Here is a 13,997-nt window from a genome sequence, read left to right as displayed (position 1 = left end):
TGCGTACCTCCCAAGTTTGCTCTACTTTTTCCTCAGAGCTGGGTCCCACGACTCGTCACACCCTCAGGGCAGCCCGCAACCACTTCAAGAAAAAACCAAAACTCGGCTCTCGCCGCTAGCTCAGAAAGCAGTCTCGCGGCACTAAGGGGGACAGAGAACTCGCGAGAGCCGACCACCCGGCCGAGATCCCGCGCCATCAGGCAGGGCCGAGAGAAGAGGAAGTTGCACGTAGACCCTCCCACTTCGGTCCAGTAAACCGCCTCGCGAGAACACCGAGCACTGCGGGCTCGGAAGAGCGTGCGGAAAGCAGAAGTGCCGCGTGTTGGACTCGTCGGCCGCCGTAGCCCCTGCTAGGACAGCCCGTGCGAGCCTGCTGGAGGAGGAAGAGAAAGGCTTAGAGAATCGGGTTACAAGATGGCGGATCTGTAGTAGTTACCGCGGCGGCGGCGGCGGCGGGAGAGCGAGCGAGCTCTGGGGGGTAAAGGGAGGGAGGGTGGGTGTGTGCGGGGGTGAAGTGAGAGGTTACCGGGTCTCCGGGCGGAGAGGTCTCGGTGACTCTTGTTGCCCCTTCCCGCGACTGAACCTTGGGAGCCATGGTGAACTCGGGCCTCTCTGGAGCCGCCGCCGCCGCTGCCGCCTCCGCCGCAACCGTCTCTCAAGAGTGAGGGGCGCGGACGACGTGAGCGAGGAGGCAGCGGCTGGAGCGGAGGGGACAGCAGCCACCATGTCGGATACGCGGCGGCGAGTGAAGGTCTATACCCTCAACGAAGACCGTCAATGGGACGACCGAGGCACCGGGCACGTCTCCTCTACTTACGTAGAGGAGCTCAAGGGGATGTCGCTGCTGGTTCGGGCTGAGTCCGACGGTAAGGTTATTGGAACATAGAATAGGGGACAGTCAGTGCCTCCGGTTTGGGCAAAGCCCTGGTGTTTAGGCCCTGGGCCGGGTACTGTTACTGCCACATCTTGGGACAGCGCATTGGTTTTGTGCCTGCACTTCTGTACGGTAAAAACAAACTACTTTGTCCGGATTTACCCTCAGTCAGACGCTGATGCTGTTCCCCCGCCTCCTATCCCTATTAAGGATTTGACCCCTTCCTCTCCAGTCTCGCCTCCTTTGAAAAGGGGCGAGTGAGAAGAGAGGAAGTAATGAGAAAACAGAGTAGTTATTTACTCGCCCTAGGGAGCTGACGACACCCCCCCCACACACTTAATTTTTGCTTTCTTACCCAATTACTTGTCTATTTCAAAAGTCTTAGTAAAACTTTACTTTCTCAGTGTTGTTGTTGTTGTTGTTGTTGTTGTTAACCCATTTTACTAACGAATCCCGTTCGCCCCAGTCGACAGGTGCTAGGGAAAACCAAAAGGCACCTTTTTTTGCAGTTATTGCAGACTGTTGCCACGATACATGCACGCACAAGCATATCTATGTCGGGGATCCCTCCAGGCTGCCTTTGTAGAGGTTGCCATGAAAAAGTGGATACTTTACAACCTAAACAAGTTAGGACACCAGAGCAGATTGTAAACGTTTATCCGTTGATTTTTTTGTAGGAGTCATGTGAAGTATTTTTAAATTATAAAATGTAGAGTCGTAATTAAAACCATTCTCGTTGTAATCTGAACGCCTCTGTTTGACCAGCTGTGTCCAGATAGTAGAAAAATAACAATCTTAGATTTATTGTATTTTGAACTCTCGCACTCTCCCTATTATTTTAAATAGTTGTGGACGTTTATTTCTACATGAAGTGTCCTTCCTTTTGTTAAGGAGAAAAGGATAAATGCAGTTCTGTAATTTATGTACTAACTACTTAGATTCCTGTTGTCCTTTGTAATTTGTTTTATTTGTTAAAATGGAAAAGCAATAAAATAACTTTGTTAAAAAGAGTTTGGCTTCAAGTAGTCATTTAGATCTTAAAATTTTCATTTCAATAAAACTTGAATGGACATCTAGCCTCCTTACATTTTGGGTCTGAATGTTGATCCTAAGAGGATTTTTTTCCTTTAAGGGCATATGGGGATAAGATGGTGTGTTCTAAATTAAATAGGAAGCCCAGATCTGGAGAGAAAAATGTGAATCATAATACATTTGATTACTTCACATCTCTAGATAAGGGAAGAGAACAGAAGTGTTTTTTGTTTTGTTTTTTTTTTAATTTATATTCTGATACTTTAATCAGGTTTTGTAAATTGAAACTTATAAATATTATTTTTTATCTTTCAGGATCACTACTCTTGGAATCAAAGATAAATCCAAACACTGCATATCAAAAACAACAGGCAAGTAGTTTATCTTTAATTTGAAAGACTTCATCTGTGATCAAGAAAGTATTAATGTTACAAAGATGGGAAAATTTTCCTGATAAGATAAAACATGTTTGGTAAACAGAGTTACACACTGTATTTCCCTGGTAGGTCAAAAGTTTGAAACAAAAGTGAAAGTTTTTGTACTGGCAGTAATTTATTACCTTTGAATTGAGCCAGTGTTAGTTTATGTTAGAATATAGTGTATTCATTAGTCTTATTTAACTACAGATAGCCAGGTATCTTTTATACCCTGTACACTAAGCCTTTTTATTCTCAATCACATTTAAAGAAAATGGCATATAAGAAAATTCAAAGGGACACTCTTTAAAGCGAGGAAAACCTGTTTGTGGTGTGAAATTTGATCGTTTGACTGCAGCAAAAGTAGAGTTTTTGAAGTAGAAGCATTTAAATCCTGTTCTTTAATTCTATATTTTTAATATAAGCAGTGGTGTGATACTTTATAAAAGTGTACATTGCCAGTCATGTAATGTTTTCTATTAATATTTATTGTCTTATTGGGAAGAGAAAAACCTGTGTTTTTTTTTTAGTGTGCCCAGGTATTTAATCTGGAATGGCAGCAGTGCTTGAACCTTTTCTTTTGTGAATATTTGCATTTTTATTATTATATATTTCAAAACTGAAAAGTACAGAAAATATAATGTGTGTCCGTATAACCACCAAATTTAAAGTGTTAACATTATACCATATTTGTTTCAAATCTTTGTAATGTTCAACATTGTGGATAGAGTTAAAGTCCCCTTTGTACCCCCATCTCATTCTATCCATTCTCCTTCCTACCTGTAGGTAACCATTGTTCTGAAATTGATGTATTATTTCTGTACATGCTTATATACCTTTTCTGCATATGTACTCATAAATAATATGTAGTCTTTTATGTGTTTTAAAACTTTATACAGTTGATCTCATACTCTTACATGTACTCTGGATTTTCATTTTTCATTCAACAGTTAATTTGAAGATTTGTTGATATTAACAATGTAGATCTAGTTTTTCGGGTTTTGTTTTTTTTTTTTTTTTAACTGTGTAGTATTCAATATTAGACATTTAGATTATTTCTAGGTGGGTGTGGTGTGTAAAATGAATGTGGCAGAGTTTTCTAGGAAAAGATAAGTAACTTTAGGATTATATTCACACCATCAATACCTACTTTCTTCAAGGTCAGTGAAAATTTGGATGCCCAGAAATAAACAATTCGCAGTTGGAGGAGTGACAACATGTCTGTTGCACAGCTCATTATTAGTAAAAATCTTACTGTTAAACTGTTGTTTTGCATGTGCAATATATTCTTAACCACTTCTTTGAAATACTTAATTTTTCAATATTAATGTTTTTTTCTTATTGCTTAGAAAATATTATGTGTCTTTGTGATGGAGAACCAAACATTTGTCCTGTATTGAACACTTGAAAATGTTTCCTACAACTTGGATACTTAAGTAAATTTAATTTCTAAGTCAACCAAGCAGATGATTGTCTTTGCACTGAATTTTACCAGATAGTTACCTTTTTTGTTTTGTACTTTTTTTTTTTTTTTTTTTTGCTGCTTTGCCTGTGGGCAAAGAAATTCCAATTTGCAATCTTTTTCCCTCCTATCTGTATGAATGTAAAATATTGAGGAACTATGTTTTTAATGTGACTCCCTACAAATTAATTATAATGTGGATTCTTTTCAGATTGTGTATAAGATTCTTTAACTGTTGCTGTTGAAAAGATCACATGTGATAGTGGTTTGTGTATAAAATAGTCCTCCAACATTAGTCCAGAAATACATGATGGTTCATTAGAAACTTTAAAACATATCTTTCTTTGTAATATTACTCTCCTAGAAAGCTAAAGTATTGGAGAAAAATGTACTTATTTTAAAAAATTCATGCTGTTGGGAAAATGTTTTCCATAATTCATCATGTTTAAATATATAACGTTAGGATTTTTAAGAACCTTTTTCTAAATGAATTACTTTTACTAAAGAACATTAAAGTATAAGAGAACACTGGCACTGACAGTAATATGGAAAAGCTCTGTATCTAAAATTGAAAAATGTGTAAATAGGGTCACTTGTTTTATTTTCTTTATTTTTGTTTAAATTGAGTACACTTTTCTAATAGAATCAATGAGCAATTTAGGGATTGTTTTAAACTTTGTTGTACATAACAGTTTTTCATTTTTTCACCAAAACATTGTTCATTTTGTACTTTTTGCCAGATTATACAAATTGAGCTTTCCAAACACATAGATGTTTTTCTGTGTTCATTAGAATTATATTTTTTAATGTCATCATTTAAGTTATTCAATAAATTGGCCCAGAAAAGTATTCATTTCCAAAATTTATATGAAATATATTGATCAGTAGTGGGTTTTTAATTTTAAAAAGACTAGAGTGAATGACATGCTCATAGTTTATAGGACGTATTGCTACAGAATGCATTGGATAAATTCAAAGAAAATTATTTAACATTCTTTTTTTAACATTACACAGTTATAAAATGAGCCAAGTTCTGATTTATGGGCTCAAAATAAGTTAGAATGAGTTGAGTTGAATGTGAAATGACCCCATATCAATAGGTCATCATTGATTCACAACACTTTCTTGATTACTGTAGGCAGTAGAACATGAAATAAAGTGCCTGATGATACATATGAAAACTTTAAGTTATTTAGAATCAGCCCTACTGATGTTGACTAAATCAAAAGCAGAGTCATAGGGATGTGTACCCTTTTATATGTAATACCATTGGGTGTTAATTGGGTTTAGGAAAGAAGTGTAAGGAAGTCCCCATGGGTTTTTTGGGAGACAAGATAATAACAGGTGAAACATTTACCTTATGATAATAAAACAACTGATAAATGGTTTTAATCTAGTCCTTATTGAAAGCCCATGAAAGCATTCCACAGATAAGGCAGTTAAGGCCCAGAAAGGTCAAGTTTCTTGACTGAGATTATACAGCATGTATATGCCAACACAAAATTTATAAAAACAATTTATTCCACAGACTCGGGCAGTAGAAAATTAAAGAAGGAAGATTTGAGTTAGAATCATTAGGAAAAATTTCACTCTCCCTGGTCCTGTCTGCTGAAGGAAATGGTACACCTGACACAAAAGTTATTAAGCCTCTTTGCAACAGAGGTTTCTTATTTTTACATTTGTTTAGCTAAACAGGAGCTATTATAGATTCTTGAGGAGGGGGTTTAACATGATGAAAGTGATACCGTGTTTGGGAAGCAAGTGTGGCAGTGTCGTGGATAATGAATTGGGGGTGGAAAGGGAAACAGCTTTGGAGTAGCAAGACTATTTACTATAATTCAGATGCAGAAAAAATTAAAGTCTGTTGCAGTATAGTAAATGGAATTAGAAAGAAGAAAAAGAGCTCTAGTATTTCCAAGAAAGTGCTGGAAGATTTGGTGAATGATTAAATATGAAAGAGAAGGAATCAAGGGTCACTAGAAGTGTTTAGAGTCTTGGGGCCAGGAAAATGATGGTTCTCTCCAGGAACTGAGAAGTTGAGAAGAAAGGTTTACATTAATGATTTGGTTATTGGCTTGTTTATTTAAAAAAAAAACAAAAACAAAAAACTATTTTGGGTAGATAATACAGTCACATCGTTAAAAATTCAGAAAGTATTTGGTGAAGTCTCTCCCACCCTGGACTCCATCCATATGCTTTCCGTTGCTAGAGGCCACCAGTATTACCAGTTTCTTGCATATCTTCCTAGAGGTCTTACGCATGTGTGAATGAGTAGGCATGCAATCACATATATATTTTCCCCTTTACTGGCATAATTGGTAGCATACTATATACTGTTTTATACCTTCTCTCCCCCCGACTTAGGCTTTGAAATGATGATGAGATAATTGTAGGGGCGCCTGGGTGGCTCAGTTGGTTAAGCGGCCGACTTCGGCTCAGGTCATGATCTTGCGGTCCGTGAGTTCAAGCCCCGCGTCGGGCTCTGTGCTGACAGCTCAGAGCCTGGAGCCTGTTTCAGATTCTGTGTCTCCCTCTCTCTGACCCTCCCCCGTTCATGCTTTGTCTCTCTCTGTCTCAAAAATAAATAAACGTTAAAAAAAAAATTTTTTTTTTAAAAAAGATAATTGTAAATGTCTTAAAATGAACGACTGAACTAGAGACAGTAAGAGTTGGTATGAAAGATTCTAATTTGAGAATCATTGCTACTTTTAGCTGTAAGAGGGGACCTCTTTCAAGGGAGTAGATAGAAATCGAGAAAAGAATAAAGCATAAGACCAAGCCTTGTTGAATTGTCCACATTTATTCATTCATCCAATAATACTTGGTTGAGTGCTGCTTATGGGTTTGTAACTAACTGGTTTAGATTTTTAAAGTGCATTTGAAAGTTTTTGAAAATTTGCAGCAGAGCAGTGACATGATCCAAACTAAAGCAAAAATGTGTGGAATTGAAGAGGTGCAATAACTGGGAGAGTAGTTGAGAGATTACAATATAATTCAAGCAAGAGATAATGTTGAATCAGGTTAGAGTAATGTCAGTGGACATAGAAAGAGGTGGATGGGTTTGAGATACATATTGAAGATAGAATTGACAGGGTATGCTGCTGGGTTAGGTGTTTGGTAATTAGGAAGAAGATCTAGTTAAGAGGAAGAATACGCAATTGGAAGAGTAGAAAATCAGAAAAATGTGTTGTCTTGAAACCAAGGGAGAATAGAATTTTGGTAACAAAAGGAGAGTCAATGAATGGCTGTTCATATCCTGCAAGTGAAAGATTGAGACTATTTCTAGGTTGTAGTTAGAAGAACATCTGTGCTAAAGGTAGAGGTGATAGGTCCCTGGGTGGCTCAGTTGGTTAAGCATCCAGCTTCGGCTCAGGTCATGATCTCAGTTAGTGGGTTTGAACCCCACATCAGGCTCTCTGCTGACAGTTCTAAGAGCCTGGAGCCTGCTTCAGACCCTGTATCTCCCTCTCTTTCTGCCCTTTCACTCACACTCTCTTTCTCTCTCTCTCAAAAATAAACATTAAAAATTTTTTTTAAAGTTAGAGGTGAGGGGCGCCTGGGTGACTCAGTTAAGCGTCCAACTTTGGCTCAGGTCATGATCTCACGGTCCGTGAGTTTGAGCCCCGCGTTGGACTCTGTGCTGACAGCTCAGCTCCTGGCGCCTGCTTCAGATTCTGTGTCCTCCTCCTCTCTGCCCCACCCCTGCTTGAACTGTGTCTCTTTCAAAAATGAAAAAACATTAAAAAAAGGTTTTTTTAAATGTAGAGGTGAAAATTGTCACAATGTATCTCTTAGTTGGCAAAATAAACCAGTAAAATTAGGGATTTGGGGTTTTACCTGAGAGGCACTGTGGGGAATAGACTAAGGTAAGGAGTATAGTATATAATGTAAGGGATATTTCTATAATATTGAATGCTGAGTTAAGATAATAGCATGAATGTGTAATGAATAGAGCCCACTCTGGCTATAGATCAGGAGCACAAGTGGAGGACATGAATTACTATGTTGGAAAGATTGGGCAGTCATGAGTACAGGTATATTCTAGGTGGTGGTGGTTTGGAACGAGACTAAGGAATCCTTGGAAATCAGATGGAGAGGGATTTTATATAGAGGTTCGGACAGGTAACCTACATAAATATAATGCTGCAGGGCAAAAGGTTGGGAAGCAAGTTGTTAAGAACTTTGTGTTCTTTTAGAATTGTTCACGTTTTTTATGGGGCATAGTATCAAGGACATGAATAAGGTATTTATTTCATTATAATTTTGAGCAGATTTTCTCTGAATCTTATCTTTTAAATGGAGGTACTACCTACATCATGTAATAGTTGTGAATTAATGTATAAAAAATGCTTTAGCATAGTATCTCACACATAAGCTCAATGAAAGACCTATAGTCATAATAATCTCATCATAATCCTCTTTTCCAATGAGGAAAGAAGAATCAAAGGGGTTAAATACTTTGCTGAAAGTCACAGAAATAGCGGACAGTGAAACTGTGAGTGATGCCCAGGTCCTAATTCTAGTCTGGGGTTATTCCCATTATATCCAAATATATCACAGATTTTAGGAAGATTTTAGTACTGTTTTTTAGCAGCGTCATCATGTGTACCTTGGACTATATGTTATATATACGATAGTATAGTTTAAAAATCCATCTCAGAACAAGTTAGGGTCAACTACTGTTAGGAACTACTAGAGAGCTAGATGTTATGTTGCACTATATGTCTGGTTAATCTCACTCATTTTCAGACTTCTAAATTGATTTTAAATCTGCAAATTGAATTCTCCAAATCTGGTATTTCTATTCTCCTTTTTCTTAAAAAATAACGTTCCTTTTGAAAAACTTCAGCTCTATGGGGCGCCTGGGTGGCGCAGTCGGTTAAGCGTCCGACTTCAGCCAGGTCACGATCTCGCGGTCTGTGAGTTCGAGCCCCGCGTCAGGCTCTGGGCTGATGGCTCGGAGCCTGGAGCCTGTTTCCAATTCTGTGTCTCCCTCTCTCTCTGCCCCTCCCCTGTTCATGCTCTGTCTCTCTCTGTCCCAAAAATAAATAAAAAAAAAAAAAAAAAAAAAAACGTTGAAAAAGAAAAACTTCAGCTCTGTGTATATTGAATTTTGTCATAGCTGTTGGGACAAAGATAGGGTTAGTCTGACAAGCAATAGGATCTCAAATATTTCATGAGCAGAGTTTATTCATGTTAATGTACTGGGGAGGAAAACAAACCAATAATCCATTGGTTTGTTAGACTGTTTTAAATGTGTCACAAATGCCTTTGTGAATATAATGTAAAAACTGATAACCCTTTCCCTAGAAAAGATGTTAAGCACCAAGTTTTAGAATTCTAAAGTGTCATTTAGGCCTTGGATTATTGAGAAATTTTGGCTTAATATTCACCTCAAGAATGTGTTTTTAATATTTAAGATTGAAAATGAGCATTTCTCATAAAACAACATTGTGAAAATCTGATTCAGTAAATGCTAAATTGTCAAGCTTTTCTAGCTCATGTCTTATTTCCGTCTTGGCTTAGACATAATCACCTTTCTTATTTTTTTAAAGGACCAAACCAAGTATAACCGACTTTTTCTGTTCTCCCTGAAGGCTCATTTTAAATCTGATTTCCATAGGGACATAGTGGTGACTAAATGTTTCGTTGGTAGAGGAAAACTCTAAGCTTCTCTTGGTTTAAACAGGCATTAATAATGTCCCAAAGATATGTGTGCTACACACAAATGAGCAAAACCTAGAACACAAAGAGCACAGCGGTTGAAAACAGACGTTATTACAAAAATTGAACATGACTTTTTGGATGTGGGAGACTTTTTGGATATGTGGAAAACTCTGCCATTTAACATTTTGTATTTTATTTTAACTAGTCTCGTGCCAGCCTTGTGCTCTCTCACCTAAGAGCTTTTACTGTGATACTCAAAACAAGCAGTTCTAAGAAGTACTTCTTACGGTTATTTTTTGACTGAGATAGTAGGGTTCTGGGAGGGGAAGAAGGAAGGATGGGATTTGCTACTCACTTTGAGTAGATTTCATACAGCTAGAAGGTTCCTGCTGTGATAGCAGTTTCCCATCTTCTGTCAGCCAACCAGAGATACACTTAGGCGCTTAGGTGATGTTTTCAAATTTGACTTATCAAAAGAATAACCTGAGGCCCTTCTTCAAAATAGGGATTCTTGGGATTCACCCAGACCTGTTCCCAAGGGAGAAGCATGGGAGTCTGAATTTTTAACCATCTCTCAATGTCAGTCCTCTTTACATTGAAAAAGGATTCTGAATATAAATCCCATTTAGTTTCTGGGTTTTGCCTGGCTTGGGGAAGAAACAAACAAGAAAATGATGGTGAAGAAGGGGACTCAATTAATTACCTTAAATCAGACTTCATTGCTTACCTAGACTTTCTTTCAGAAGATAGATTGAAACCAAATTGGAAAGGGCCTTAGATACCTGGATAAAGGATTTTGGATTTTATCCTGTTGTACTAGTGATCTCCAAAATGAATGTACATTATAAAGTTTGGAAATTTAAGAAGAAACCTGTTTATATATTTTAATCAAAAAAAGAAACTAAGTTTTGCCTATATTTGATAAGTGGTCAGAAGTAAAAAATATATGTAGAGATACCTTTTAAGGGTAACACTTCCATGAAAAGTGCCCCGTAACTACTGTGAATTATAGTAGCCGGTATGCACAGATGTTTTTATTTACGAATTTAAACTGACGTGTAACCCTAACAAAATGAACACATGTCGTAAAAAGGGTTGAAAAAGTGATAAAAGTGCAAATTAACATGGTAATGGTAAAGCTAACATTTATACTCTTAGTTTAATCTGTGAGCCGGGTGACAATGCAGAAACAGTGGTAAATAGATCTCACAAGAAGTCGCCCCTCCCCCAAAATTCAGAATTATTAAAAGGGTGACATTAAATAGGAGCTTGTATCTATTGTCATTTGTGGGTTTACTGTGCTCTAGGTACATACTGGGTCTTAAAATGTTAACTAATAAGGGTATGGAACCATAACCGTTCAAACATTTAAAAATACTGCTTATTTTATCTTTATTTAAGGCTTTTTATTTCTGTTTTACTGTATATTTTGTAAAGTATTGGTTTGCTAATACTGTATATCTGAATATAATGGTTAAGTAATTTGAGAGACACAAAAAAGTTTTGGAGATCATTGTTCATGAAGCTGTTTTGAGGAGAGCTCTAAGAAGTTGACTTGGGTTGAGGAAAGTACATGGAGCCTGAATGTGTGTCCTAGTGCTTTAACCAGAGGAGCTCTGTCTTTATCTTTTTCTAAATAAAGATTCTTAGTAAAATTTTGTTTGTAAAAAGAGTTCTGCTGGATTTTTTAAAATATTTCAAAACCTCTTTTGTATATGGTGGGAGCCACAGAAGGTTTTTACATGAAAGGAGTCACATGATGAAATTTTAGAATACCTGGTGGCAAATTTGACTTCCAGGAAGTATAGCTAGGCAGAAGCAAGAACACAGCTTTCCAGCTGTTCTTCTTACCTGATCACACAACAAAAAACCTAAGGCCTGGGTTAGTTGAAGGATATTTTCACTTACAGATTAGAGCTATCAAAATATTGAAGTGTTTTCATTCTGAAGACTTTGTAAATCTGCAGCTTACTTTGAGTTTTACATTTTTTTCATATCACATCATAATCAGAAGTATTAGGTGAATAATTCTTAATTATAAGGTATTTTTGTACATTATATACTTGACAATTGGGATATAAACTCATGTATGTTTTCAAGTGTGTATTTTCTAAAAATCAAAGTTTTAGCCATATTCAATTATTATATATCTTTTAAAAATTGGCATTTCATTTCAGTGTTGCGTTACGATTTTTGTGTTTAAATTTGTCCATGTTTTAATTTAAACCCAAACTTTAGTTTTAATAAAGGGGTTGACAGCTTTTTCCAAAAAGTGTAATTAACTTTTTGGTAAGTATACAATTAAGAACATTTGTAGAAAAACATCTAACCCTGGGGTTCTTAATTTTTTTACAACCTAAGCTGCTGAAATAGGTGCTAGACTTATTAACAATAAGAAACAACTTATTGGTAGGACTTAGAGTATCTTCATTTCATCATTGTTTTGAATTCCTTCATATCCTGAAGGCTTTTCCAGATTCAGGAGAGGGGGGCAAAAGTAGAAAGGGTTAAACTAAATTGTTCTCAGCTATTAGTCAGTCTGCTTGCAACCAGTTGACAACCAGGTTAAAGGAAAAGATAAAGTTGTAGGTGGTAGGTGGTTAGTGGGTGAAATAGCTGACTTTCTAGAAACCAAAGATGTAGATGATTAGAGTGTCTACATTACAGTTTGGCCAAAAATGGCTAGACTTTCTGTTAAACATGATCTTAGTACATGAACCAGATGGCTAACCCGTTTTAATATTTTTTGTTTTAGAAAATTGCTCAATATCATTTTAGTACCAAAGCTATTCCATTGCCAGTGTATTACTAAAGTTTCAAAGGATAACAAAATACAGTTACATGATGTCAATTGAGTATGCATTATTTGCACTTATCAGAGAGCATTTGTCATCGCTGTACTGTTTCCTGTCCTCTTGATTTCTGTTTATACTTCGTAGTTATTTCTTTTCTAGCTTTTCTAGTATGGTGATGTAGAAATCTTTGTTTTTAAACAGGATACATTAATTGTTTGGTCAGAGGCTGAGAACTATGATCTGGCTCTAAGTTTTCAGGAAAAAGCTGGCTGCGATGAGATTTGGGAAAAAATCTGTCAGGTAAGGTTTTTTTGTTGTTGTTGTTGTTTTTTAATAATGTTTAACTTAAGTGTGCATTTTTTATTTTTTTTTTCTTGTTACCTGAAGATATATATTAGAATGTGGAGGGAGGCGCCTGGGTGGCTCAGTTGGTAAGCCTCCAACTCTTGATTTAGGCTTGGGTCATGATCTCATGGTTTGTGAGATTGAGCCCCATGTTGGGCTCTGCGCTGACAGAGCAAAAAGCCTACTTAGGATTCTGTCTCTGCCTCTCTCTCTGCCTTCCCCCCTTTCGCACTATCCCTCTCTCTCTGTTTCTTAAAATAAATAAATAAACTTTAAAAAATGTGGAGAGAGAATGTTTTACCACTTTAGATTTTTATAGTATATATTCATAATAAAAGGTCAGGATATTTTAAAAAACAAAAAAAAGATTAATTATGCTCTAAATCCTTGAGGTTTTTCCTTAATCTTTGGTCACCTGTTTGCCTAATGTTTATGAATACTGTGTGCCAGACACTAATCATCAAAAGTGCTCATATCTTCTGGGGTGCCTGGATAGTTCAGTTGGTTAAGCATTCAACTCTTGTTCTCAGCGTTGTGAGTTAAGCCCTGAGTTGGGCTTCCTGCTGGGCATGAAATTTACTTTAAAAATGTAAAAAAAAAAAAAAAGGGGGGCGCCTAGGTGGCTCAGGTCATGATCTCCTGGTCTGTGGTTTGGAGCCCCGCGTTGGACTGTGCTGATGATACTTCAGAGCCTGGAGCATGCTTCAGATTCTGTTTCTCCTTCTTTCTGCCCTCCCTCCCCCCCCCCCCCACCCCCCGCACTCTCTCTCTCTCTCTCTCAAAAATAAATAAAGATTAAAAGTATTTTTTAAAAATTGAAGAAGGCAACAAAAGTGTTCATGACTTCAGTTCTTAAAGAGCTTACAGTATAGCAGAATATAAGAGGTGATAACTCTCAGGTAACTGGAGCTTATTTTAATTAAGTTTTTATTTTAGAAGTTTCATATTTGCAGAAAATATGAGTAGAAAATACAGAGTTTCTATGTACTCCCCTCCCTAACACCTTCTCGCACACTTTCTCCTATTAATAGTCTCTTATACTAGGATACAGTAGTCACAATTAATGAGCAAATATTCATACATTATTATTCATTATTATTAGTCATACATTTATTAGCTAAAGGCCATACTGTATTCAGATTTCTGTTTTCTCTTCCAAGATCCCATTCAAGATACCACATTACATTTAGTAATTATGTCTCCTTAAGCAAACTAGTCTCTAATATCTGGTAACTGGAATTTTAAGTTAATCATAACATTAATTTTAACTACTATTCTGTAAATGGAATCACTGTGTTTTAGTGGTTGCCTAGCATAATACTCTCTTACAGTGTTTTTTATCTATTGTCATTTTCACTTCTATCAGCTTTTCATTCTAGTGATTCTGATCCCTGAAGGTTCTTAAG

At 36.8% G+C, this 13,997-nt stretch overlaps 1 protein-coding gene across 3 annotated transcripts in view; it reads left to right on the top strand.

The window, feature by feature from the left end:
• The first annotated feature begins 482 nt into the window (after positions 1–482).
• Positions 483–13,997, top strand: part of PPP4R3B (protein phosphatase 4 regulatory subunit 3B) — a 64,645-nt gene continuing 51,130 nt past the window's right edge. For 2 of the 3 annotated variants that reach the window (XM_042932310.1, XM_042932311.1), the window contains exons 1-3: positions 483–866; positions 2,222–2,277; positions 12,448–12,546. In XM_042932310.1, the coding sequence (XP_042788244.1) occupies positions 725–866; positions 2,222–2,277; positions 12,448–12,546 (297 nt within the window). In that variant the 5' untranslated portion in view covers positions 483–724. The remainder of the gene's footprint in view (positions 867–2,221; positions 2,278–12,447; positions 12,547–13,997) is intronic. The other variant, XM_042932309.1, reaches the window with a different exon arrangement.

Source organism: Panthera leo, chromosome A3 (assembly GCF_018350215.1).
Source record: "Panthera leo isolate Ple1 chromosome A3, P.leo_Ple1_pat1.1, whole genome shotgun sequence".
NCBI lineage: Eukaryota > Metazoa > Chordata > Mammalia > Carnivora > Felidae > Panthera > Panthera leo.
Note: the sequence above shows the minus strand (reverse complement) of the source record. Positions and strands in the feature narration are given on the sequence as shown.